This window comes from Tachypleus tridentatus, chromosome 12 (assembly GCF_004210375.1).
Source record: "Tachypleus tridentatus isolate NWPU-2018 chromosome 12, ASM421037v1, whole genome shotgun sequence".
NCBI classification, from domain to species: Eukaryota; Metazoa; Arthropoda; class Merostomata; order Xiphosura; family Limulidae; genus Tachypleus; species Tachypleus tridentatus.
In genome coordinates, this window is record NC_134836.1 from 110,666,100 (window position 1) to 110,690,763 (window position 24,664).

The 24,664-nt window shown below is 34.4% G+C and overlaps 1 protein-coding gene across 15 annotated transcripts; it reads left to right on the forward strand.

The window, feature by feature from the left end:
- Positions 1 to 152: 152 nt before the first annotated feature.
- Positions 153 to 17,067, forward strand: LOC143235324 (uncharacterized). Of its 15 annotated transcripts, none has more exons than XM_076473354.1 (6): positions 694 to 763; positions 1,217 to 1,337; positions 1,474 to 1,632; positions 5,104 to 5,216; positions 13,957 to 14,134; positions 14,900 to 17,067. In XM_076473354.1, the coding sequence occupies exons 3-6, from the start codon at positions 1,539 to 1,541 to the stop codon at positions 16,888 to 16,890; spliced, it is 2,376 nt and encodes a 791-aa protein (XP_076329469.1). In that variant the 5' UTR covers positions 694 to 763; positions 1,217 to 1,337; positions 1,474 to 1,538; the 3' UTR covers positions 16,891 to 17,067. The 15 variants fall into 15 exon arrangements, with proteins under 15 accessions (XP_076329467.1, XP_076329476.1, XP_076329475.1 ...); XM_076473357.1 differs by having other exon boundaries at positions 1,479 to 1,632; XM_076473356.1 differs by having other exon boundaries at positions 726 to 744.
- Positions 17,068 to 24,664: the final 7,597 nt, after the last annotated feature.

Below are 24,664 nucleotides of genomic sequence, written 5' to 3' on the forward strand. Positions count from 1 at the left end.
CCCAGAACTATAACCCCTCTGATCTCCCTCCCACTCTTGTCAGACCTGCGTTGAAACAGTGGTACTTTTACGGATTTACGACGATAAATATAAGGATTTTGTTCTTGGTATCTCGATATAACTTTGCTAAAAGACTTTGTTTGTTTTGGGAATTTCGCACAAAGCTACTCGAGGGCTATCTGTGCTAGCCGTCCCTAATTTAGCAGTGTAAGACTAGAGGGAAGGCAGCTAGTCATCACCACCCACCGCCAACTCTTGGGCTACTCTTTACCAACGAATAGTGGGATTGACCGTCACATTATACACCCCCACGGCTGGGAGGGCGAGCATGTTTAGCGCGACGCGGGCGCGAACCCGCGACCCTCGGATTACGAGTCACACGCCTTACGCGCTAGGCCATGCCGGGCCTGCTAAAAGACAAATACTGAACAAAACAGAAAAAGTGCTATTAGATATATATTAAGTTAATTTTCTGTAAATGAGAGAGATCAAGTATCCTAATTCAAATTCTTTAATAATAATAGCATGTATTTGTGTTTTGATTATAATTGAATCTTTTGTAAGTGAATCATACATGATTGTAGTTTACAGCCAGAGTACACGAATAAATATATTAATTTTGATTCCGCAAGCAACTGTTTCAAACTGCCTGGCTAAAACCTGAAAGGAAAAAAAAAACAATCGCGTATTAATCATTTGACGTGAAGACTATAGTTGCGAACTGTGTAGTGCAGAATACTTCAGGTCTGAGGGAAAACTGAAGGTTTTTGTATAACTGTTAAACAATTTATACCGAAAAATTATAGTTTATATGAAATAATTAAGTTTATTAAAAGACAGAGAGTTTTCAAGTCTGTGAGGAATTACAAAATAAACTAAAATTTAAAAGTTATATTAGCTTTTGATGAAGTGCGACAAGCGTGTTATCACTATGTATATATGTCAGAAGTTGTAAAGCTAGCTAGCTCTACATGTGTATATTTTAAGGCCATTTTAAAAAAGTGGATAATGATTGTATTTTAATTCTTTTTTTTTTTTTTTTGTCAAACGTTACATAGTACTTCCTGCGTTTAAAACTACCGACTTTTCTTGATATGGATCGCTACTGGCTGTTACTTATTAGAACTAGAATTTTTAGTGGAATTAAAATGGATGTTTGGCGTACAGTATTGTGATAATAACGTTACTTTAATGTGTCTTAATTTTTGTCTTCCAGTCTCCTCAGATTTTGAGGAGGGATGGAGGGCAATAAAACAGGGAACCAGCTGTTTACTTGTTCATTCAAGCTCACAAAGCATGAAACTGTTAAATGTTACCTTGTTTCAAAACCAAGTCAGGTGAGATGTGAAAAAAAATTAAACTTATGATTTGATATGAAAGCAACATGAAGTAACTTTTGGTTTTATAATTGTTGGAGATTTTGTAACCTTTTTGAAGGATGCAACATGTAATTATTAATTTGTTTCTGTGTAGTTTAGCTGGAAGTTTTGACAAGAATATAAATGTGAAGCTTCTGTGTAACTGTGGAAGTATTAAAGATGAAGGTTGAACCTTTTTCTGATGAGAAGCCTGATGGTCTGTTGGATATAAAATTGGAGAAAAGTGAAGATGGAACTTTCACAACAATTGGTAGTAAGTACATATATATAATATAAATATTTTCTATTATTCCCAAACATAAATTGTATGAATGTTACCTGTTTTAATTTAACAATTTACCCAAGTTCTTTGCTCACCATATATAACTTTTATTTGTTTTATTCATTATTTTATTTTTTGTCCCAGAGATGTATATGATTGAAATTAGGTTTCATTCTCTTAGTTATTTCAGTGTTTGATTGAATAAACCTGAATATAATGTCACTTTCCTAACCTTATTCTATACTATCACATCTGGGTGGGACTAAACATGAGAACTGATGTGTAAAGTAAGGGTTCTGCTAACTGAGATGAAGAATTGATCCTCTATATACTGTTAATAAAGAGCTTATATGTGGTTTTGTCAGTGTTCTTTGTTCTTTTTAATGTACTGGTAATAAAACGACACGATTGCCTTTTGTTGTTTTTACATTATCAATTGACCTAAAGTTCTGAATGTTTTTGATGTATTACTGTAGTTACAACATATTTAGTCACAGTTCTACACATAACCACTTTACATGTGATGTATTAGTTATCTTAGAAGTTTCCTTTTCTTTATTTGATGCCTTATTCCATATCTGGCTATGGATATCTACATATGCTTTGTTTTCACTCATTAATTAACATATTTGGATCAGACAATGGAGTTAGAAGAAATGTATTATGTACTTCACTGTTGTGTGAATTAATAATCAACAACAAATAAGAAATATTTGAATCTGATTAAAACACAAGTACAATAACTTAGATAATTTATATAAATGAACTAAACATTATCTGGCATGTTGTGATGGTTCTTTAATAAACATGTGAAGATATGGTTAGATAGTTTTTTGTTCTTATGTTGTTACCTTTTGTAGCACTTGAAATGACTTTCAAGCTCTACACAATTATGGCTCCCCAAAGGGTTTCATCCTTTGCTCATCTGACCATTGTATTGATTTTTTCTCGCTTGTTTCAGTCTTTCTTACTCCAGTTGTCTTTGGCAATATATATCTTGTGACACTTTGTACCTACATCAATGTGCCCTCTTTCTTGTTAATGTATATAAGCACCTCATTCAGATAATGTTATCACCTTTTTTCAACCAACTATTGATAAACAGTTTTGGTTGTGAATGAGTGCTACACAGAAAATCCAAACCATTCTGTTGAGAGTGGGGCAGTGGTGTTCTTCTGGTGTAAATGTGACGTTGCTTCCCAGTACTTATGACACACTCACTGGAGTTGAGCCGTTGTTTTCCTGGTTGATGTGGCTTTCTGATCCTATTTATACAACTGTGGGAGTTGAGTTGTCACCTTATGAGATGATGATGTCTCCTGACAGACTTTACATACACACTGAAGTTGAGTTGTCACAGTTGCAGTTCAACCCTGTGATTGAAGAACCTCATTCTACTTTTGTATGGACATTGGTTCCCAGCATAGAGATTTTGAATTAGTGAAGCAATCAACATAAGTCCTCCAACAAATACAGGTTGTTTCTATTTTTTCCCTCGATTGTTGCTCTGTCTGTGTCTTCAGTCACAGCAGTTGTACATTGAATTGTTCCAAGTTATTGCTTTTAGATGTCTTGCCCATGCCATGGTTGCAGGAGTTGATTTCATGTGATAGGCAATCTTTTAATACCTGATGTCTGTTCCTAGATTGAGAAAACAGTGAGAATCTTCATGGCATACATAGAAATTGGCATGGGTCTTAATCCCATATTTTGGATTTGAAGTGAAGATGGTATGATCCTCATCCTACCCCCACACAGATACTGAAACCCCACAAGAAGGTTTTGGAGGTAGTCAACTTACTGAGTACAGTCTGCCATGCCCTAGTCAATCTACACTGAACAGTTTCCATGGGCAAAGAGTACACTTGGTTCAAGAGTGGTGAGGTTCCCCTCTTCTGATTTTTCAGATCTGTATCTCTCTTGATAATGGGTATCCTTCAGACACCTTTAGGAATACTGACACCAGCCCCTCCACCTTCTTAATGTTGCTGTCAGTGGCAGAGGAGGTTAAATGTGTTTTAAAAGTTAACATTTTTCAAAATTAAAAAGGAATTTCCATAATACCTACCTCCTTTCAAACTCTTGTGTCTTTCCTCCTCACTAAGATCTGGTGTTAGAAAGTGGGATTGTGTCAGTCATAAAAAATGATTATTTGAATTAGATACACACATATATATAGTACCAGGATAGAAGGATGGGCAAAGGAAGAGACCCTAGCAGTTGAGTAATAGCTATGTGTGAAAGGATGTAAGTATTATTGGAAATAGATTTTCAGTTGTAAGAAAATGTTAACCTAAAGGCATAATCTGTTCTTTTTAATTACATCTGATCTGGAAGTCTTAATTTTATTGAATTCATGGCTCATCAGTGTCTCTTATTGAACCTAAGGTGAATACAATAACAGGCTTATCTCCTACAGTTGTTGAAATCCAAAGTGGCTGATTTATGTTTTTTCTTGCTTCATTAAATTGATAATAGCACGACATAGCAACTGTTTTTGCAGTTAAAAGTAGAATCTACAGAGGTTATATCAAAATTGTGATCAGTTCAGTTTAGCATCGGAAATAGCATATGTAGATTTTAAGACTTGGTTCATATTAGTTTGATAACATTTCTTGTATGCAGAAGAAAGTGATTTACATTACTGCAGTTAAGAACTAAAACTAAGAAAATATTTGAAAATTATCTTAAAAAGTACAAAAGAAATGGTTATTTGAAGTGCTTTAATACGTAATAATCAGAGAATTACTGTTATAATACTAATAACTGTTCACCGTCCAATATATCTCACCAACTCTGTCAAAATCACTCGCATTACTGCAAAGTTTATTTCTTACAACAATTTTAGAATATTTGTTTTTTTCACAAATACTTTAATAAGAAACTCAGTTTTCCCTGGGATTCAGCATAGTTTTTAAAAGTGATAAACCTTTTCAGTAGGCACTTTTCTAGTTATCAGTATTTAAGTCATATCCTGTTGATAAAGAATCTCAATAGTTGCCATATCCCAAATTTGTGTTATTTTACACTATTTCTTTAAGATATATATATGAGGATCACCTTACCGTTTTTGTTTCTTTGTGTGTGCCTGTTCAATTGGCTTCTTACTTAAACTTTGTAGAGTTATCAGTTTGTATGGATGTTTTTTCTCTTCAAAAGTACACATACTCTTTATGTAATTACTGTTTTTTTCCCTGTTAAGAACTTTCTGATATCAGATGTAGGAAAATAATTTACTCTCTCACCATATGGGAGTACAACTACCAATGTGCACGGTAGACCAGGTATATTTTCAAAACATTTTCCTTATTGAAAGTTGATACTTTTCCATACACTAGTATAACTTATGAGAGATTATATAAGATACCTGTTCAACTAAATACATTGTATACATTTTGATTTCATTATGTGGTGCACAAGTTATTAATCTTGTTATAGAGAAATCTGTGTTTATATTTTTAGCTTCAGTAAAAGCTGATTACATAGAAGAAAAATCTCTACAAACAGTTTTGAAATTTGATATGATTAAAGATGAGAAAGAAGATAACTTTGATGGATCAACAGTGAAAACTGAGGTAATTTGTAGATTAAAGCTTTTACAGTTGTGTTATTGGATAGAATATGTAGCTCTGATAATGTCTTTTTGGACATTGTTTATATTAATTGGTTATGTTTTTAATATTTAGATATACACATCTATTTCAACATAATACAGTTTATTTTAATTGTTATGATTTAGATAGTTTATGTAGCATGGGTGTCACATTATTAGTTAGGTACTTTCAGAAATGATAGTTTATAGTAAGTTTGCTTGTGTAACTATTTATGAATCATACATTTTTTAATTCACTGGCTATAAATTAGTGATTGTTATATTATTATGTCATGTTACAAGAACTTTCTGAATTTTTCTTGTTTTGAGTGTTATTGCATCATAATATCTCATAGTATGTGGATTGTTTTATTTTGTTTATATTCACTAAATAAAGTTAGCCAATCAGATAAGTTAAGTCAACTGTTTAGTTAATTATATTAAGTAACTGCAAAATACTGCAACTACACAAATCATTATTTTGTATTATATTTATGTTATATCAGTTGAAATAACTTACATAAATGAATTGGCTATCTAATTGTTTCTAACTGCAGTTATGATACTTATAAAATTATTATGAGTAATAACAAAACCATGTTTTCATTATTTAGTTATTGGTTCATTTGACTTACAGAAGATAGATTATTTTATATTTGAAAAAACAATAATAATGGTGAATTTCTAATGGTATCTTATATAGAATGAAGGTAATGTCAAAACTTTCATTATAGAATTGAAAATAGGAGAAAAATGTATTCTCTTTGTTTTTGCCTGTGTTTATTGTAGGTGTGTGATGATCAGTTAATCATGTGTAATTAGGTAATTGGTCCAGTGAGTAATCTGTTGACCTCAAACCCTATTGTTGTGCCTGTTTTACTCTAGTTAAAATTAAAACTTTATTGATTAGCTTTGGACCACTGAAAGCTGGAAGTATACAATTTTTCTGTTTTCCTTTTCTGAACCCCTCGATGTGGATTTCTGTACATGATGAGGAGACCTCCCAGAGAAGGTTCTGTACTTTCGTTTTACCTCCTCTAGGACCTTAACATCCACCTGCATGTTTGCCATGCATGGTGACCTGTGAAGGGTAAGAGTATATCCTGGTGGATGAGGGGTCCAACTCCAACACGTCACTTTGGCCTTGAAATCCTGTAGACAGATGGTCTTAGGATGGCTCCCAGGATCAATTGGCTAGTCCATTTGGGCCAGGGTCAACTGAATGCCAGCATAGGATGTCCTCAATGGGTGTTGTGGACATTGTATCTAACACTGGTGTTTGGGTATAGTGCCCACAAAACCCTGCCATCACTGCATTGGTACTGTAGTTTGTCCCCTCATATGGCTCCATGGTAGGTGGGGTCAGTGGACACTGAAATATTTTTTTTTTTTTTTTACTATTGATATCCCTCAAATGAAAAAATAAACAAGCAGGACAACATAGAGAAAAATCCAACTTCTGGGAAATAACCATGCATGAATGGCTCTGTACAAACTCACAACTTGAATCTGCCCTGCAACTTTTAATTATACATTCTTTAACTGAAAAACCCTTAGGCCAGATATTTCCATTTTTTATTCAGAAGGGTTTGGAAGGGCTTGCTGGCTCTCCTAAATTCAGTAAAAAAGTTATGGTCTGGGGACATTTTAGTGGAAACATCTTCATCATAATATTCCAAACTCCTCTTGAAATCAAAGGCCATTGGGGATATACTTATTGAGGTTACTCCTTATTCTACTTTGAATTCTTCTAGAAGAGTTATAGTTGAGAGGGATTTAAAGACCATTCCTGAGTCAGAGATTCTCACAGGTTTCAGCAGCCAAGGTGTTACAGCTGTGCACCAAATTTTTACTCATAAAGATGGGATTATGGAGCCAACAAATGTTCTAATATTAACATTTACAACATCATGTCCTCCCACCATAATCAAAGCAGAGTATCTGAATTGTAAGGTACGGCCTTATATTCCTAATCCTGTTAGATGTTTCCATTGTCAACAATTTGGGCATTTCAACTGCATTGTATTAACTGTTATGGTCCACATTCTTCCTATTTTACTTCTTGCCCTAAATGGGTAGAAGGGAAAGAAGTACAACATCTAAAGATATTTCACAATATTACTTACCTAGAGGCTCGGAAATTACTATTCTCAAATCCGTCTCATACTTATGCTGCTGTAATCCATTCCACTACTACAGTAGGAGTCGAGACAGACCTTTCCATGCCTCCTACAGAATTCTTAACAGCACATCTTAATCTAGTACCCTCCAAAATCAACAAAGTTAATGAATCAGTATCTACTTCTATCTCTGTACCTACTGCATCTTCCAGTCATTGCCCAACTTCACCTTGTTCAAGCCTAGGTGTTTCCATGGGGTCTTCCTCACTTAGCACCCCAAAATTTAAACAAACAATTCATTCACATCTTCAATCACTGGAATGTATGTCTACAAACACAAACCTGCCTGCTCGATCCAGAGCAGGATCACTAGAAAGTGACCGACCAACGTCCAGTAAAGAAAAAAAGTGCAGTCGTGAGCAGAAGATCTCACTGCCATCCTCTCCTCCAAAATAAATAGTAATGGTCATGCTAATCCAATGGAATTGTCAAGGTTTTCAGTCAAATGTGAATGACATCAAGGATTTGATTGACTTTTATCATCCCAAATGTCTTTTGTTACAGGAAACATTTTTAAAACCTTCTAATACAGTCACAGTTTGACAATACTTCTTATTCCAAAATAATAGGTCATGTGTAGGACAAGAACATGGGGGAGTGGCACTGTTGCTTGATTAACATATGCCCACCTGGTCCTTGTCATTGAATACACCTTTGGAGGCTGTAGCCATCCATATCTCCTTGGATCGTACCATCACTGTTTGCTCTCTGTACTTTACCCCTGGAAAACATTATCATCCATCAGACCTTGATGCCCTCATTGAGCAACTGCCAACCCCCTTTTTAATTTTGGGGGATCTTAATGGGCATAATCCCCTCTGGGGTGTTTCTGGTATTGATGTGAGGGGTTGTGCTATCGAGCATGTGCTCCTGAATCACAACCTGTCTCTGTTCAGTACTGACTCTTACACTTATTTTCATGCACCCATTCAGTCATTCACTGTTATAGATCTTTCTATCTGCTCCCCTTCACTTTTCACTTGCTTTTCTTGGGAGGTTGACATCAATCCATGGGGTAGTGATCATTTTCCTATCATATTAAGAGAGATTGGCCATTTTCATTGCCACCTGACCCATGTGCCTCAGTGGAAGTTGTGCCAGGCCAACTGGCCCTCTCACTGCTCTCTCGGAACTTGATCATGCCATCTTATGTAAATCACTGATAGATGATTGTGTAGCAGCAGTAACTAACTGTATTGTCCAAGCAGCTGCTTGGTGCATCCCCAAAATCTTGACATCTTTCCCATGCCATTCCTGCCCTTGGTGGAATTCTGCTTGTTATATAACACGAAAAGCTCAGAAACGTGCTTGGGATAAATTTCGTAGATATCCCAAGCTTTCAAACTGCATTGCAGTTCAGCAAGCACGTGCATGTGTTTGGCAAGTTAGACATCGAAACCTGAAGGAATCTTGGATTAAATACACATCCAGTATTTCTTCAACTACCAGTTCAAAAGTCATGTGGGTCAAGATCTGGAAGGTGAGTGAATGGTATACTTCTGTCCTCCTCTCTATCTTAATATCCAGTGGTCATGAAGTTGCTGATGCTCAGAGCATTGCCAGTACCCTTGGTGAATGTTTCTCTCATGTTTTTAGCTTTTCAAACTCATCCCATTCCTTCTTAGCTATGAAAACACGAGTTGAACATCTACCTCTTACCTTTTTGACAGATCATCCCTATGATTACAATTGCCCTCTTACACTGGTGGAACTCAAACTTGCACTTCATCAGTCTGGCAATAAATTAGTTGGATCTAATGATATGCATTATGAGATGCTACATCACCTTTTTCCTGCCTCCCTTACTATTTTCCTAGCTATCTTTAACCAGATATGGCAGGAGAATATCTTTCCTGATGCTTGGTGTCAAGCTATTGTACTTCCTATTCTTAAACCTGAGAAGGATCCAAAGATTCCTTCGAATTACAGTCAAAATGCTTTGACGAGTTGTCTCAGTAAGATCTTAGAGAGGATGATTAATGCTCATCTTGTTTGGTTCCTTGAATCAAACAACCTTCTTTCACCCACTCAGTGTAGGTTCCAAAGACAACACTCCACAATAGACCACTTAGTTCACCTTGAAACATCAGTCAGAGGAGCCTTTTTAAAGTGACAACATCTTGTTTTTATTTTTCTCATTAGTGAAAGCTTATGACACAACATGGAGATATGGCATTTTGTGAGACCTTCAATCATATGGATTGCATGGCAGTTTGCCTCTTTTTAATAAGCATTTTTTAATGAACTGCTGACTTCAGGACTGTGTGGGCTCAACACTTTCCCATTATTTCCCAAAGGGACTTGGAGTCCCTCAAGGCTGTGTTCCGAGTGTCACACTTTTCATTATAAAGATTAATGCCATCAGTGAACAGCTACCCCCTGCAGTTGCAAATGGTCTTTTTGTTGATGACTTTCACATCTCATGTCAGTCATCAGACATGAGGTTTATTGAACAGCAGCTACAAACTGCAATAAGTCATATACTTAAGTGGACCACAGCAAATGATTTTCAACTCTCTCTCTCTCTCTCTAAAACTGTTTGTGCACATTTCTGCAATCATCCAGATCCAGAACTTCGTATTGATGATGATGTTCTTCCTGTCGTCACTCAGGCAAAGTTCTTAGGACTTATATTTGACTGTAAATTAAACTTTATTTCACATACTCAGCAACTTCATGTCAAATGTATAATAGCACTGAACATCCTCTGTATCCTTTCTTCCACCTCTTGGGAGCGGATCAATACCCCATGCTTAAAATTTATTGGGCCCTTCTCTGATCCAGAGTTAACTCTGGGTTTATGGTTCTGCCAGAACCTCAGCACTGAAAATGCTGGATTCTATCCACCATCAGGGGATTTGTCTTTGTACTGGGGCCTTTTGTACTTTTCCAGTCCAAAGTCTGTACATGGAGTCCCATGAACCCCCTCTGTATATTCACCATTTGCAATTGTCTTTTATGTATGCTTCCAAACTTTGATCTTAACCACAGTATCCTACTTGGGGTTGTGTTTTCCATCCTCAGTGGGTGACACTTTTTTATAATAGAAAATCTGCCATTGTTCCTTTTAGCCTTTGTATCCAGGCACAATCAGAAAAATTGGATTTATCTTTGAATAATATTGCATTTTCCACAGATCGGCCTCTTCCACCATGTCTAATTACTATCCCCAACTATGACCTATTTTTGAGTCATCTGAGGAAGACAGATACTCCTGATTTGAAATATCACTCATTATTTTGCTGAACATCTTTAAAATGTTCCATCCATTCCGATATATACAGATGGTTCAAAATCAGGTGACTGTAGGCTTTGTCATGGTTTGTTACAGTTCAATTGTAGCACACAGAATCCCCTCTACAGTTTCTGTGTTCACTGCTGAATAGTATGCCATTTCTCTTGCCCTGAATCATATTGAAACTATGCAATATACAAATTGTATGATCTATGCTGATTCACTCAGCTGTCTATTGGCCCTGACATCATTCCATGTTAGTTACCACCCTATTCTTATCAATATCCAAAACAAACTGACCCATCTATCTCTGTCCAGTTTTTGGATACCAGGTCACATTGGTATTCGTGGAATGATGTAGCTGACAGAACAGCAAAGTCCATCTGCTCTGACTCTATCACTATACCTGTTCCATGAATGGACTATGGTCCAGTTATCAAAACCCAACTGTACACCAGTTGGCAGTCGACTTGGAGTGAGCAACGAAATAATGAGCTTTTTCAAATCAAGCCTTCTTTAGCTCTTTGGCCATCTTGTTTGTGTAAAGATCGAAGGGAGGAGGTTGTTTTGGCTAGGCTACACGTTGGTCACAGTTTTTTAACTCACTACTTCCTTTTATCTGGTATTGATGCACCAATGTGTTGTGGTCTGTGTGGCACTCATCTCATACTTGTACATATTTTATTATCATGCTGTTGTTACAACCAAGAATGACAATGCCATTTTTTAACATATTTTTAAGGTTGGTTTGCCCTTGACATTAGCCAGTGTCACAGGTGATACTGCTCACCTCACTCATGTTTTTACATTTTAAGAGCCATTGGTCTTTTTAACTTAATTTAAGGTTTTTATTGGACTATATACTGTTTTAGCATGATTTTTTTGCACATTTTAATTTTTATTTTGGCCTGACCTCAGGACTGGAAAGGCCACCTTCATGTGACTGACAGCAAGTTTGAACTTAATGCTTCAGTCTTCCTGGCGGGTCTTAATTTTACATATTTTACGTATTTTTACCTTAATTTCCATATACCATTATAATATACCACATCTTCTTGGACACAGATAGCCAAGTAGCTTTGTGCCAATAAACATGAAATACATACTACCTTTTCTGTGATTCCTCCTGTGTGTTACTTATTCCAGTGAATACATAAAAATGTATCAATGCTGAGACATACATTTTCTGGAACTCCCTGTTTTTAATCATTTACTTCCTTTTGTTTCTGATCATCATTATTATTTAGACATTATGCCATTATAACTTTGCATCCTCTATATTGTAAGGTCTGTCAAGCAAGGTAATCAGTTGTTATTCTCTCTTCCCTCATTACATTAAAAATAAAAGCTGACAGAATCAAATCTGGCTGTTCATGGTCACCCGTTCTTCTGTCTTTTTGTGATTACACAGTTCCAAATGTTTGTGCCAGATGGTAGTGATTCATGCACACTTAGGTGTTTTAATATGGTATATGGTTTAGCTCTGATTCCTATTGTGAAGTACAAAAACACCCTCACTTCTTCTGTTCCAGACTCGTAACGTATGTTGCTCCACTAGGTGACTCCCTGTCTCATGGAAACCAAATTCCATAAGCTTTGTTCCCATTTCAGAAGTATGCTCAACTTTGTAGTTGATTAACAGTGATTCTTTCATCATTATCAGTGTTGGATCCAGCTGTTAGTGGTGTAGAAGGATATGTATCTGGAGTTAAAATGTTACTTAGATGGGAATTCAAGTTTAATGATGAATAACACAATGATAGAAACAATAACAAATATTTGGCATATATGAGATGGAAAGAAAAATTAAATTCCTCAATATTTTGGAACACATCTTTCATCTTCAGCAAGGTATGTTAAAGTAAAATATTAGATGCAAATATTTGTAAGTATCTAAAGTCCTAACATTTTAGGAGAGGTATTTAAATAGTTTTAATGTTTGCAGCATTAGGTTTATTAATTATATTATTACAGAAGTGTATAAAAGTGTTATGACAAGATATATAATATTTCATTATTCTTTCCATTTTGTATGACTAATTCTTCTATGCCATTAGAGAATGTAAATTTCAACATTATGCTTCACTGATCCATTTTGACTACTGAATGAGCCAGGGTGAGAATACTTGTCATTCTTTAGAATTCCCATATACTTGTAGCAAGGGCATGTCATAAGGGTTCTGGCTAAATGAACATACTGATCAAACTTAGGGTCTGAAATAAATGCCATGTCACTCTGTGCATTGTCTTAGCTATGTAGAAGGATCTAGCATATGGTTGTAGTATATGGTTGAAGAAATCAATTTAATTGCACTCCACAAATATACGTTGATAAAAACAGTGTTTAACACTATATATTTAGCTTTGTTGTCATGCAATAGCCTAAAAAGCATAGACATTGTCAGAAGAGCAGATAATTTGCATAAAAGATTTATGTGATTCTGATTGAACTATTCAAAAAATAGCTCCAGGACTTGAGGTGTTTCTCAAACAATGTCAAGTACATCCTAGATCATGAGATCAAGACAGTGAAATTTGAAAATAGGAAAGGAAGAGGCAGAACATCTAAACTTAATGATGTGAAATATATTTGTTTATTCTTGCTTCTGAGAGAGAAGGTAGAGTGCCACTGATCTCAATCATGAGATAAATGAATGACAGAAAAGTGTTCATATTTACAGTAACTTGAGAACTCAACAAGAATGGAATATTTGGTCACCTCGCAATTAAAAAATCATTACTTTGATCTCCAAGTATTGTAATGAGACTAACATTTGCTAAAAAGCACAAAACTAGACTGTTGATGATTGTAAAAGGGTATTATGGATAAATGAGTCCATCTTTAAAATATTTGGTTTAAAATGTAAGTTAGGTTGTACATCTTACTTCAATATGTATCACCTATGACATAGCATGGAAGAGGCAGTTTTGCATTTTGGGGGTATTTTCTGCTGAAACAACAGGAGGTATTTACATAATATTTGCAATAATAGACCAACACAAGTACAATGTGATATACCCATTGGTTTATATGTTATTGATAAAGGATTTTACTACCAAGAAGATAATGACCCAAAACATTCAACCAATCTATGAAGAAATTAGTTAGCTAAGAAAGAAGATACAGGTGTTATTTAAATGATGCAATGCTCACACAGAGCAGATCTGGGATTAGATAGATCAAATACTTAACAAATCAAAAGAAACTTTGTGAGAATGTATTAGAGACATTTGGAGTAAAGATTATGTGTAATGAAAATGCTAGCTGTAATTTTTATTAACATTTTGAATATGTTGTTTGATTTTAGAACATATTTGTTCAAGAGAAAGCAGAACATTCAGGTGATTTGTTAGAAGATGAAGTTATTTCAAAGTTCAGTGACAGTAAAGATAATGATCTGAATAATTCAAACTATAATGATGTGGATGAGAAACCAAAAACTGAATTTCAAGAAAAAATTGAACCCATGCTAGAAAATACATCTGGTATGTACAAACATCTAAAACCATTAAATACATTGAAAATGGCTATAAAGAATTAACTCTTTGGTATTTTATCAAAGTTTTTGATCAGTGTCTTTGTCTGTGTTTAATTTTTTCCTTACTTGAGAATTTGTGTTTGAAGGGCTTTGAAATGATAAAAACAACAATTTAAAAAATAATAAATTTTATTTACCCTCAAAACAAATAGGGAAAGCATTACTATAAAAACGTTACTATCTGACCAATGTTTATTCTTCTGGTTTCTTTGTGAAACAGTGAATTGAATAAAAAAAATTCATACACATACAGAGAATTATGTTTCTTATAATGTTTAACAAAGTTACTGAAATGTACAGTGCACTTTCTATCTTATAGATCACTTAGCTAGATCGCAGACGCTATTTATTATTATGACTTGCATTGTGACATGGACCAAATGAATCATGACTTGACATGAAATTAGCAGAAAACAACTTGTGACTAGGACCTTCAAAAAATCATTTGTTACCAACTCTGTATGCTAATAATTAGAAACTTTGATACCAAACTAGGTCAAGTTAGAAACTATCTAATGGACAAGCATTGGTGGCTGTAACATTGTCTACCATATTTCTACTGGTGATTTTATTTTATATGCTAAAAATCTATGTTAAATGTGGAATATTACCTACAGTTTTTCAGTGCTATTCTGATTCATACAGACAAGGTTCTGTTAAATGTAAAAGCTACATAATAATTAATTTTTAGACTTAAAATTTTTCATTTCAGATAAGAAGACCAGTGAAAACATCTGTAGTTTGAGTCAGTGTCCTGATTATCATGGTGCAAAACAAGATCATGTTACAGAAATGATAAAATCTCCAAAACCAAACAGTGAAATATGTGGAGAAACGACTTTAAATGGAAATGAACTAAATACATTTAATATACCTCAGTGCAATGGTAAAACATATAGTGTAATTAGTGGAGAAGAATTTTCAACATTGGGTAACCTAACACAACAAAGGCAGTTACAGTCTGGAGAAAAACCATATCGTTGTGAAGTTTATGGAAGAAGCTTTGAGAGAAATAGTCCCTTAGAGCAACATGAAAAAAATAAAACTGGAGAGAAACTTTACAACTGTAAAGTTTTCGGAAAACGATTTCCATTAAAGGGTAACTTAAACAGTCATGAAAAAGCAAGCAGTGAGGAAAAACCATACAGTTGTATACTTTGTGAAAAATTATTTGGAGTTAGTGGAAACTTCAATACACATTTAAGAACACATATTGGCAAGAAATCCTATAGTTGTTCAGTATGTAGAAACCACTTTAGTACAAAAAATAGCTTAAAATCACATCATATAATACAGATTGAACAGAAACTGCATTGTTGTATAGTTTGTGAAAAGGAATTTAGAACACAAGATCAATTAAAAAGACATCAAAGAACACACACTGGGGAGAAACCTTACAGTTGTGGAGTTTGTAGGAAACAGTTTTCATCGAGCAGTTCCTTAAAAATACATCGCAGAATACACACTGGGGAGAAACCTTACAGTTGTGCAGTTTGTAGGAAACAGTTTTCATCGAGCAGTTCCTTAAAAATACATCGCAGAATACATACTGGGGAGAAACCATACAGCTGTGAATTTTGTGAAAAACGTTTTGTAGAATGTAATGCCTTAAAAATACATAAAATAATACACACTGGGGAGAAACTGTACAGCTGTGAAATTTGTGAAAAACAGTTTGGGAGAAGGTTTTACTTAAAACAACATGAAAGAATACACACTGGGGAGAAACCTTATAGTTGTGCAGTTTGTAGGAAACAGTTTTCATCAAACAGTTACTTAAAAATACATCAAAGAATACACACTGGGGAGAAACGTTACAGTTGTGAAGTTTGTAGGAAGCAGTTTTCATCAAGCAGTTACCTAAAAATACATCAAAGAATACACACTGGGGAGAAACCATATATCTGTGCAGTTTGTGAAAAACAATTTGGATCAAAGGGTGTATTGCAAAAACATCAAATAACACACACTGGTGAAAAACCTTACAGTTGTGATATTTGTGAAAAACAGTTTGGGAGAAAGTTTTACTTGAAACAACATCAAAGAATACACACTGGGGAGAAACCTTATAGTTGTGCAGTTTGTAGGAAACAGTTTTCATCAAACAGTTACTTAAAAATACATCAAAGAATACACACTGGGGAGAAACCATACAGCTGTACAGTTTGTGCAAAGCAATTTGGATCAATGGGTGTGTTACAAAAACATCTAATAACACACACTGGTGAGAAACCTTATAGTTGTGAAATTTGTGAAAAACAGTTTGGGAGAAGGTTTTACTTAAAACAACATGAAAGAATACACTCTGGGGAGAAATCTTACACTTGTGCAGTTTGTGGAAAACACTTTGGATCAAAGGATGGATTAAAACGACATCAAATAACACACACTGGGGAGAAACCTTATAGTTGTGCAGTTTGTGGAAAATATTTTGTATCAAAGCATGGATTAAAACAACATGAAAGAAAACACACTGGGGAGAAACCTTACAGTTGTGTTGTCTGTGGAAAACTCTTTGTATCAAAGCATGGATTAAAACAACATGGAAGAAAACACACTGGGGAGAAACCTTACAGTTGTGCTGTTTGTGGAAAAATCTTTGGATCAAATGGTGAATTAAAAGGACATCAAAGAACATACACTGGTGAGAAACTATACAGTTGTACAGAGTGTGGGAAAAACGTGTATGGAACTGTAGGTTAAAACTACATGAGGGAATACACAGTGGAGAGTAAAGTTACATGCGTATAGCCTCCATACCTGAGTAGTTAAGTTATTGTGCTTATAATAGTAAAAATTGGGTTTTTATTGCAGTGATTGACACAGCTCAAATTGCTTTTTGTCTTATTTTGTGACATAACATTAAAGGACGTCAAGATACTTTTTGGTCCATTTGGGCTGTTTACTTTTACTAAATTAAACCCTAAAAAACACACACCCACACACTACAAGCAAGATCTTCTCATTAAAATATTGATCAACCTTTTCCTTGAAGTTCCATGATTTAACTGGTATCACTAGAAGAAAGATAATCTGTTCTAAAGCACAACATTTTAATGAGTAATTTTGGTCATCCTCAGGAACAAGTTGACAGCTAGCTTAACATAACCATGTTCAGATGTATTGTTTGAATCATGTCTCAAGGAAAATTGTATAACAGGTGACTAAAAACAAATAACCTCAAGAATTAAAGTATGCTTGAATTTCTAAAGTTGCATACATAAAGAATTGGTAGTTTATCTTATAAGACAAATCATATCATTAGATCAAGGTAACTTCAAATATATTTTAAAAAAGTAGAAGAAAATCTCGAAGATTTTCTTATAAACGTTATATTGCAATCAGAAAGTTTTACTTACTTAAAATTATCCATTTCACATATACTTGTTAGGAAATAAACTAAAGATTTTAAACAGTTAAGATAAAGCCATGCAGAAGGTATAAATTATTAATAAATTCTCCCATCCTCATGTACACCATCCACCAACCATAAAACACCAAATTATCAGCAGCAGATTAATTCACAGGTCATATTTAATGCTATAAAACCCTTAGGTATCAGCTACATTAATGGTTGAAATCCATTATCAAAATACCTCCCATTCTGTTGAAGAAGAAAGTAATTCGTTTCTTGTTTGTATATAGGTTTCAAGTCTGTGTTATAAAAGTAGACATCATGAAGTGAATAGAAGTAGTTGAAAGTCGATAACCAATTATAGATAAATAGAATATTTAAATTTTAAAGAAATATATGAATTGCAACTTGAAATAATTAAACTGGTGTTAATATGTTTAAACCTTATGTTCATTGTAATATTTATTAAACTTCAACTATTTTGAATTTAACTAAAGTTAAAATTGATTTTCAAGGCTACTGACCTTTTATTTGCCCGTAAGTTATAACACTGAACGCAAGTGATAGATCAAAACGTGTTATCTCCAAACAATTTAGACTCGTCAACCCCACTGAATTTATTATTGTGACTCATCACAGTTTCTGGTCCATCGACCTCTCACAATGAACGAAGAAGTTTCATAAGTTAGAAAAAACAAACATTTCGTCAAAACCGATGTTGAGTATTATTGTTGACAAATATATGGTATGCGTTGTTAATTGTTATAATTCGTTAGTAAGGTATAAATGTATTTATATTTAATACTACTACAAGTTATTTTAATATAGAATGTCCAATTTATTCATAAAGAGTAAATTGATTGTAGTGTTATAACGTTACAAATATTGATTTTCTAGACATTAAAAATACTAGATTAATCCTTTTGTGATAAATTATACTTTGTAAAATGATTATTCACATCTATAATAATTATGTATAATTATCTAATACAATTCCGCATGTAGGGGCCCAGCGTGGCCAGGTGGGTTAAGGTACTCGACTCGTAATGCGAGGGTCTCGGGTTCCAATCCCCATCATATTAAACTCGCTTGCCCTTTTAGCCGTGGGAGCGTTATAAAGTTATGGTCAATCCCACTATTCGTTGGTAAAAAGAGTAGCCAAAGCGTTGGCGGTAGGTAACGATGACTAGCTGCCTTCCCTCTAGTCTTACACTGCAAACTAAGGGATGGCAAGCACAGATAGCCCACGTGTTGCTTTGCGCGAAATTAAAACAAACCAAATATTCTCTAACAGCCCAACTGGGATAGAACGCCCTCAACGTTTCTTCCTCTAAAATAAACACCTGACACGAGTTTTATTTTGTGCTTTCTTCATTTTTCTAGAACCAAATACAGCGTAGTTGGTAAACTTTATGTAGTAGTATTTTGTTGTATTGATATATTAATGTATAATTTTTTATTGTTTCAAATGTATATATAAAACCCAAAAAATTGTTTAGCTTCACATTCCCCACGTGCGAGTTTTGATAAGGCTTAGCAGCCTATGGCAAGCAATAAACGAATACAATGCTCGTTAGAAGAGATTATTATTTTCCATACTTTATTTACTCTTGAATGTTTTAAGAAAAATAAGTTGAAGAGTATATTTGTAAATAGTAATAATGTATATACATATGTATTGTAACTGAAATGTGACTGTGTTTTACAAAATACTAGTTCACTAAAACACTTGACTCGTTGTCCGATGGTTGCGAGTTCGAATCCCCGTCATACCAAACATGCTCGTTCTTTCAGCTGTTGGGGCGTTAAAAATCAACGGTCAATCCCACTGTTCTTTGGTAAAAGAGTTGGCGGTGAGTGGTGATGACTAGTTGCCTTCCCTCTAGTTTTGCACTGTTTTATTAGGAGCGACTAGCGCAGATAGCCCTCGAGTAGCTTTGCGTGAAACTAAAAAACTAAAACACAGTCAAGACAGTTAATGTTGGATACGGTAACATGATTGTAGGCGCGCCGCGTTATTGTAACTTCTGTAATGTTTAACTCGGTACGGCTGAAAAGTCAATATACTGAAAATAATATGTATTTATAAATATATTATACTATTAGGTGAGCTACTTAGTCTAAGCATTCGTGTTTTCATGTTATAATCTGCAGTCATTCTATAATAAAATAGGCATCATTTATTATCTAATTTTGTATGGTGGGTGTGAGATCGGTCAAATGGACCGAATCCATACAAAGATTCGATTGTTAAAAATAACTGATAAATGTAAACATTTATCCTAACACATTTGACAGTTATCTTGAGGTTATAAGGATTTTGCAAGTACTTTTAATCGGAAAATATGAACAAATTACAAAGTAGTATCAATGCACAGTAAACAAACGGCTATAACTAATCAGTTTCAACCTGTTGTTTTATTTTTTTCTAACCAAACTCAAACACGTAAATTATTTGTTTTATCTTATGAAAAATATAAAACTGCTGTACAGTTTTATTCATGTAAGCATGTTTAATATTCTGTGGATTTCCCACATTAATACTAAGTAAGTCATCTTTAATTTTGCGTTTGTTTATGTTTATTTCTTTATTTAGTATTTGGGTGTTTTCTGTGGTTATGTTGTGTTTATTTGATTTGCAGTGTTCGAAAACGTGTACAATCTGTCTCTCTCGGTGTTTGGGTAAGATATGTTCATACCCTTGAGGGTCAGGTTCTCTTTGACCTCTTCCTCCTCCCCGTACTTATGGTCTTGCAGTATTGGAATTTGTAATTATTGAACTGAATATTATTCTGATCCTTTTCAGAGCAATGTCCATGTATTGTGGTACATATGTAGTTATTATTTTGCTCTATCAGCAAAATGTCAAATTTGTTGGTGGCACTTTTAAATCGCTTTTAAATTATTTTATTGTTTATTTATTTATTTGCATTTCTTTCTTTCTTTTATGTTTAAAATATAAATTGACTGGGGAGAGATGTTTAGGACTAACTTCATCATATATGAGGTACCTGTCTTGTTCGCATAGTAGTTCGTTTTTCATCCAATTTTATAAGTACATCATTGTACTATGTAGAATTCTATCTGGTATGGTTGGTATGTTTGAATATTTCTGTATGAATTGAGATGATATTGTTCTTGGAACTCTGTATGCTGTTGTGAGGAGTGTATTTTGGATTGTTTGTAGTTTAGTTTATTTCATTGCTTACAGTTATCCATGCTGAGCTGCATAATCTATTTCTGATCTAATATATGTTTTATAGATTTTAAGTATCTTGTCTGTAGATGCTCCACTGTTCTTGCCAGTTAGACTCTAGCATATTTGATTCTTTGTCAGACTTTATTTTTAATTTCATTGACATGATTAATCCAAGTTAATTTTGAGTCATAGGTTAGACCTAGAAATTTTGCCGATGGGGCAGTCTGAAGTAGTGTACCATTCATATATAATTCTGGCTGTTTTTTTGTGTTTTGTCAATTTCGTAAAGACTACGAGCTGTGTTTCTGCTGTTTATTTTTATATTATATCTTTAACGGTATTCACTTATTCTATTTAGTTGTGGTTGTATGTTGATGGCTGCTATCGTTGGTGTTACGGCATTTTTCCAGACTGCCACATCATCTGCGAATTGTGAAGAGAATCCATGATTTGGATCCTTCTTTTTTTTTTTTTTTTTTTTTGAAATTCGCACAAAGCTACTCGAGGGCTATCTGTGCTAGCTGTCCCTAATTTAGAAGTGTAAGACTAGAGGGAAGGCAGCTAGTCATCACCACCCACCGCCAACTCTTGGGCTACTCTTTTACCAACGAATAGTGGGATTGATCGTAACATTATACGCCCCCACGGCTGGGAGGGCGAGCATGTTTAGCGCAACGCGGGCGCGCACCCGCGACCCTCGGATTACGAGTTGCTTAGGTTTATTTGCTGGCTTTCCTTCCTTATGGAACATTAATATATTAGTCGAAAACGTGTGAAGGTGAGTTTTTGTGTTCTTTGAATCTGGTTTTCATTTTTCTACTTGTTTCACCAATATAGAAGTCGTGGCAGTTATCACATTATATTTTATAAATAATGTTGGTGTTTTGTTTGTCAGTACAGTTTTTACACAGTATAGACCTTAGTTTTGTGCCTGGTTTTTGAAAAAAATTTGTTATTAACTGGAATGTCATATTTTGTTACTAGTTTTTGCCAAATGTTGGTTATTTTTCTGCTGAAGTCGGGAATATATGGTATGCAGCAGTATATGGTTTTGTGATTTTTTAATTCGTGGGATATATTTACTTTTGTTAGTTGATTTTGTTTTTGTCTAGGTGTGTGCGTATAATGTTTCCTACGGTTTGTGGAGGAAACTTATTGATGTTGGTGAAGTATTGTTTTATTTTGTCTAATTCATCGTTAATTTTATCTGGTGAACATAGTTTTATGGCTGTGTTTATTTGGTTTCTTAGTATGTTTCTTAATCATAACTTTATGTTGTAATAACGAAGTAGAGGAGTATTATTTTTCTTGTCAAATGATATTACAAAGTGACTGAACCCGCCGTTGTGGACTTTGAACAAAAAGAAAAAATTATTTAAAGCTTTTGATAGAACTGTTATAACCAATCATCATCATCTGCCACTCAATTCCTTAAGGAACATAGGGCTGCAATCACTGCGGTTTCTGTAACAGGCTTTTTTTGAGTAGGTTGTTAGCCCACTGCACCTAGCCGTCCCTAACTTAGCAGTGTAAGACTAGAGGGAAGGCAGCTAATCATCACCACCCACCGCCAAATCTTGGGCTACTGTTTTAGCAACGAATAGTGGGATTGACCGTCCCATTATAACGCCCCCACGGCTGGGAGGGCGAGCATGTTTAGCGCGACGCGAACCCGCGACCCTCAGATTACGAGTCGCATGCCTTAACGCGCTCGGTCACGCAGGGCCTTTATAATCAATAGTGTTTTGAATTTTTGTACATAAATTTGATTTGTTTTTAAACATATAATTTTCAAACAATTAAATTGTGTGTTGCCCTATTATTGTTGACAGTTATCACCAAAAACTCACAGACACCTATTGTAAAGAATCTACATCTCACATTCAAAACCTGATGTACCGAAAACATATTCATGAAATCTCATGTAGTAAAAAGTGAATTATGTCCTTTGATTAACTTGTCACATTTATAGCTACTTATTCATAGGAAACTGCCCACACAGTGGCACGTCTGTATACTCACACCGTTAAAACCAGGTTTCGATACCTGTAGTGAGCAGAGCACAGATAGCCCATTATGTAGCTTTGTGCTTAATTCTGAACAAACAAACAATCGTAGGAAACTTCTAAAAAAAATCATAAACTGAAAAACAAGTTCCAGCTTTATATTATTTATAACTAGTTATCTTAAGTGATATTAATGCTGTCTTTCTGTTTGAAAACAAGCACATAACAACATAATGTTATTATGCCCACCATGGGTATCCAAACTTGGGTTCGAGCATTATAAGTCCGCACAGACACCCTGTTGTGCAACTAGGTTGTCTGTGCTTTACCCATCACGCGTATTTAGCGTTGTAAGTATACAAATATATCGTTGTACCACTGGAAGTGGACTTAATTCGTTTAAGAAATGTTATTTTCTTTTGTACTTGTTCTGATTTGTAAATGATATTGCTTCAATTATTCAACGAATATCGTTGATTTTTTTATAAATCAATTATACTGAAAGTGTAATCAATCATATAGTGAATATTTTTTTTGTCAATTTGTGATAATTAGTTTGTTTGTGTCATAAAATTTCGAATGCTTGACAAGTAAACTCATTTTGAAAATACCTACGTAATGTGCAAAGAATTAGTAGGCTTGAAACAGCTATTTATGGTGCAAAATAAACAAACAAACAAAAAAAATGTCAAATTAAAATTACAGCTAACGCACGATGTTCCATTAAAATTCATAACTGAAAGATATATAAAAGTGTAAAATATGGCAATAAAAATTATTTATAAAATGAATTTTTAAACTGCAAATGTTTGTTTCTTACAATAGAGAAAATTAAACAAATAATCTGAAAATATTGAGAACTGAAGAAATAAAACTGAGCAGTAACAAGACGGTAAGTGCTCGACTCTTATCTGAGGCTCACGGGTCCGAATCCCGGTCGCACTAAACATGCTCGCCCTTTCAACCGTGGAGGCGTTATAAAGTGACGGTCAATCCCACTATTCGTTGATAAAAGAGTAGCCCAAGAGTTGGCGGTGATGACTTGCTGGCTTCCATTTAGTCTTACACTGCTAAATTAGGGACGGCTAGCGCAGATAGCCCTCGTGTAACTTTGAGCGAAATTAAAAACCATACAAGACGATATTCCACGTTAAAACAGTGGTACGTTTACGGATTTACGACAATAAAATTAAGATTTTGTGCCCGGAATCTTGATATAACTTTGCCAAGAGAAAAATACAGAATAGAACAGAAAGAGTGCTATTATATATGTATTAAGTTAATTTTCTCTAAATGAGAGAGATCAAGTATCCTAATTCAATTTATTTAATAATAATAGCATGTATTTGTGTTTTGATATAACTTGATCTTTTGGAAATGAATCATACGTGATTGTATTTTGCAGCTATAGTGCTCGAATAAATATATTAATTTTCATTCCGTAAGCAACTGTTTCAAACTACCTAGCTAGAACCTGTCAGGGAAAAAAAAGCACGCGTATAAAGCATTTTACGTGAAGACGATAGTTGCGAACTGTGTAGTGCAGAATACTTCAAGTCTGAGGGAAAAACTGAAGATTTTTATATAACTATTAAACAATTTATACCGGAAAAAAATTATAGTTTATATGAAATAATTAAGTTTATTAAAACACAGAGAATTATTAAGTCTATGAGGATTTACAAAATAAAATTTAACAGTTATATTAGCCTTTGATGAAGTGCGAGAAACACATATTATATACTTCATCAATCAATCAATTCTTTTATAAGACTGCACACACACAAATTTGCCCCTAAACAATGTTTTAGGTATCACTGCATAACAAATCATTTGCTACTAGAGAAAACTCAAGTGATTCTTGGTAATTAAATAGTTTTGGTTTCAGATATGTAATCAGAATTTGTCCATCACCTC

Excerpts from the sequence above, each read along its gene's own strand:
- LOC143235324 (XM_076473352.1), top strand. The coding sequence starts at position 1,539 with ATGAAGGTTGAACCTTTTTCTGATGAGAAGCCTGATGGTCTGTTGGAT. Across the intron at positions 5,217-13,956 it reads GATCAACAGTGAAAACTGAG|AACATATTTGTTCAAGAGAA; the intron begins GTAATTTGTAGA and ends GTTTGATTTTAG. Across the intron at positions 14,135-14,899 it reads CATGCTAGAAAATACATCTG|ATAAGAAGACCAGTGAAAAC; the intron begins GTATGTACAAAC and ends TTTTCATTTCAG.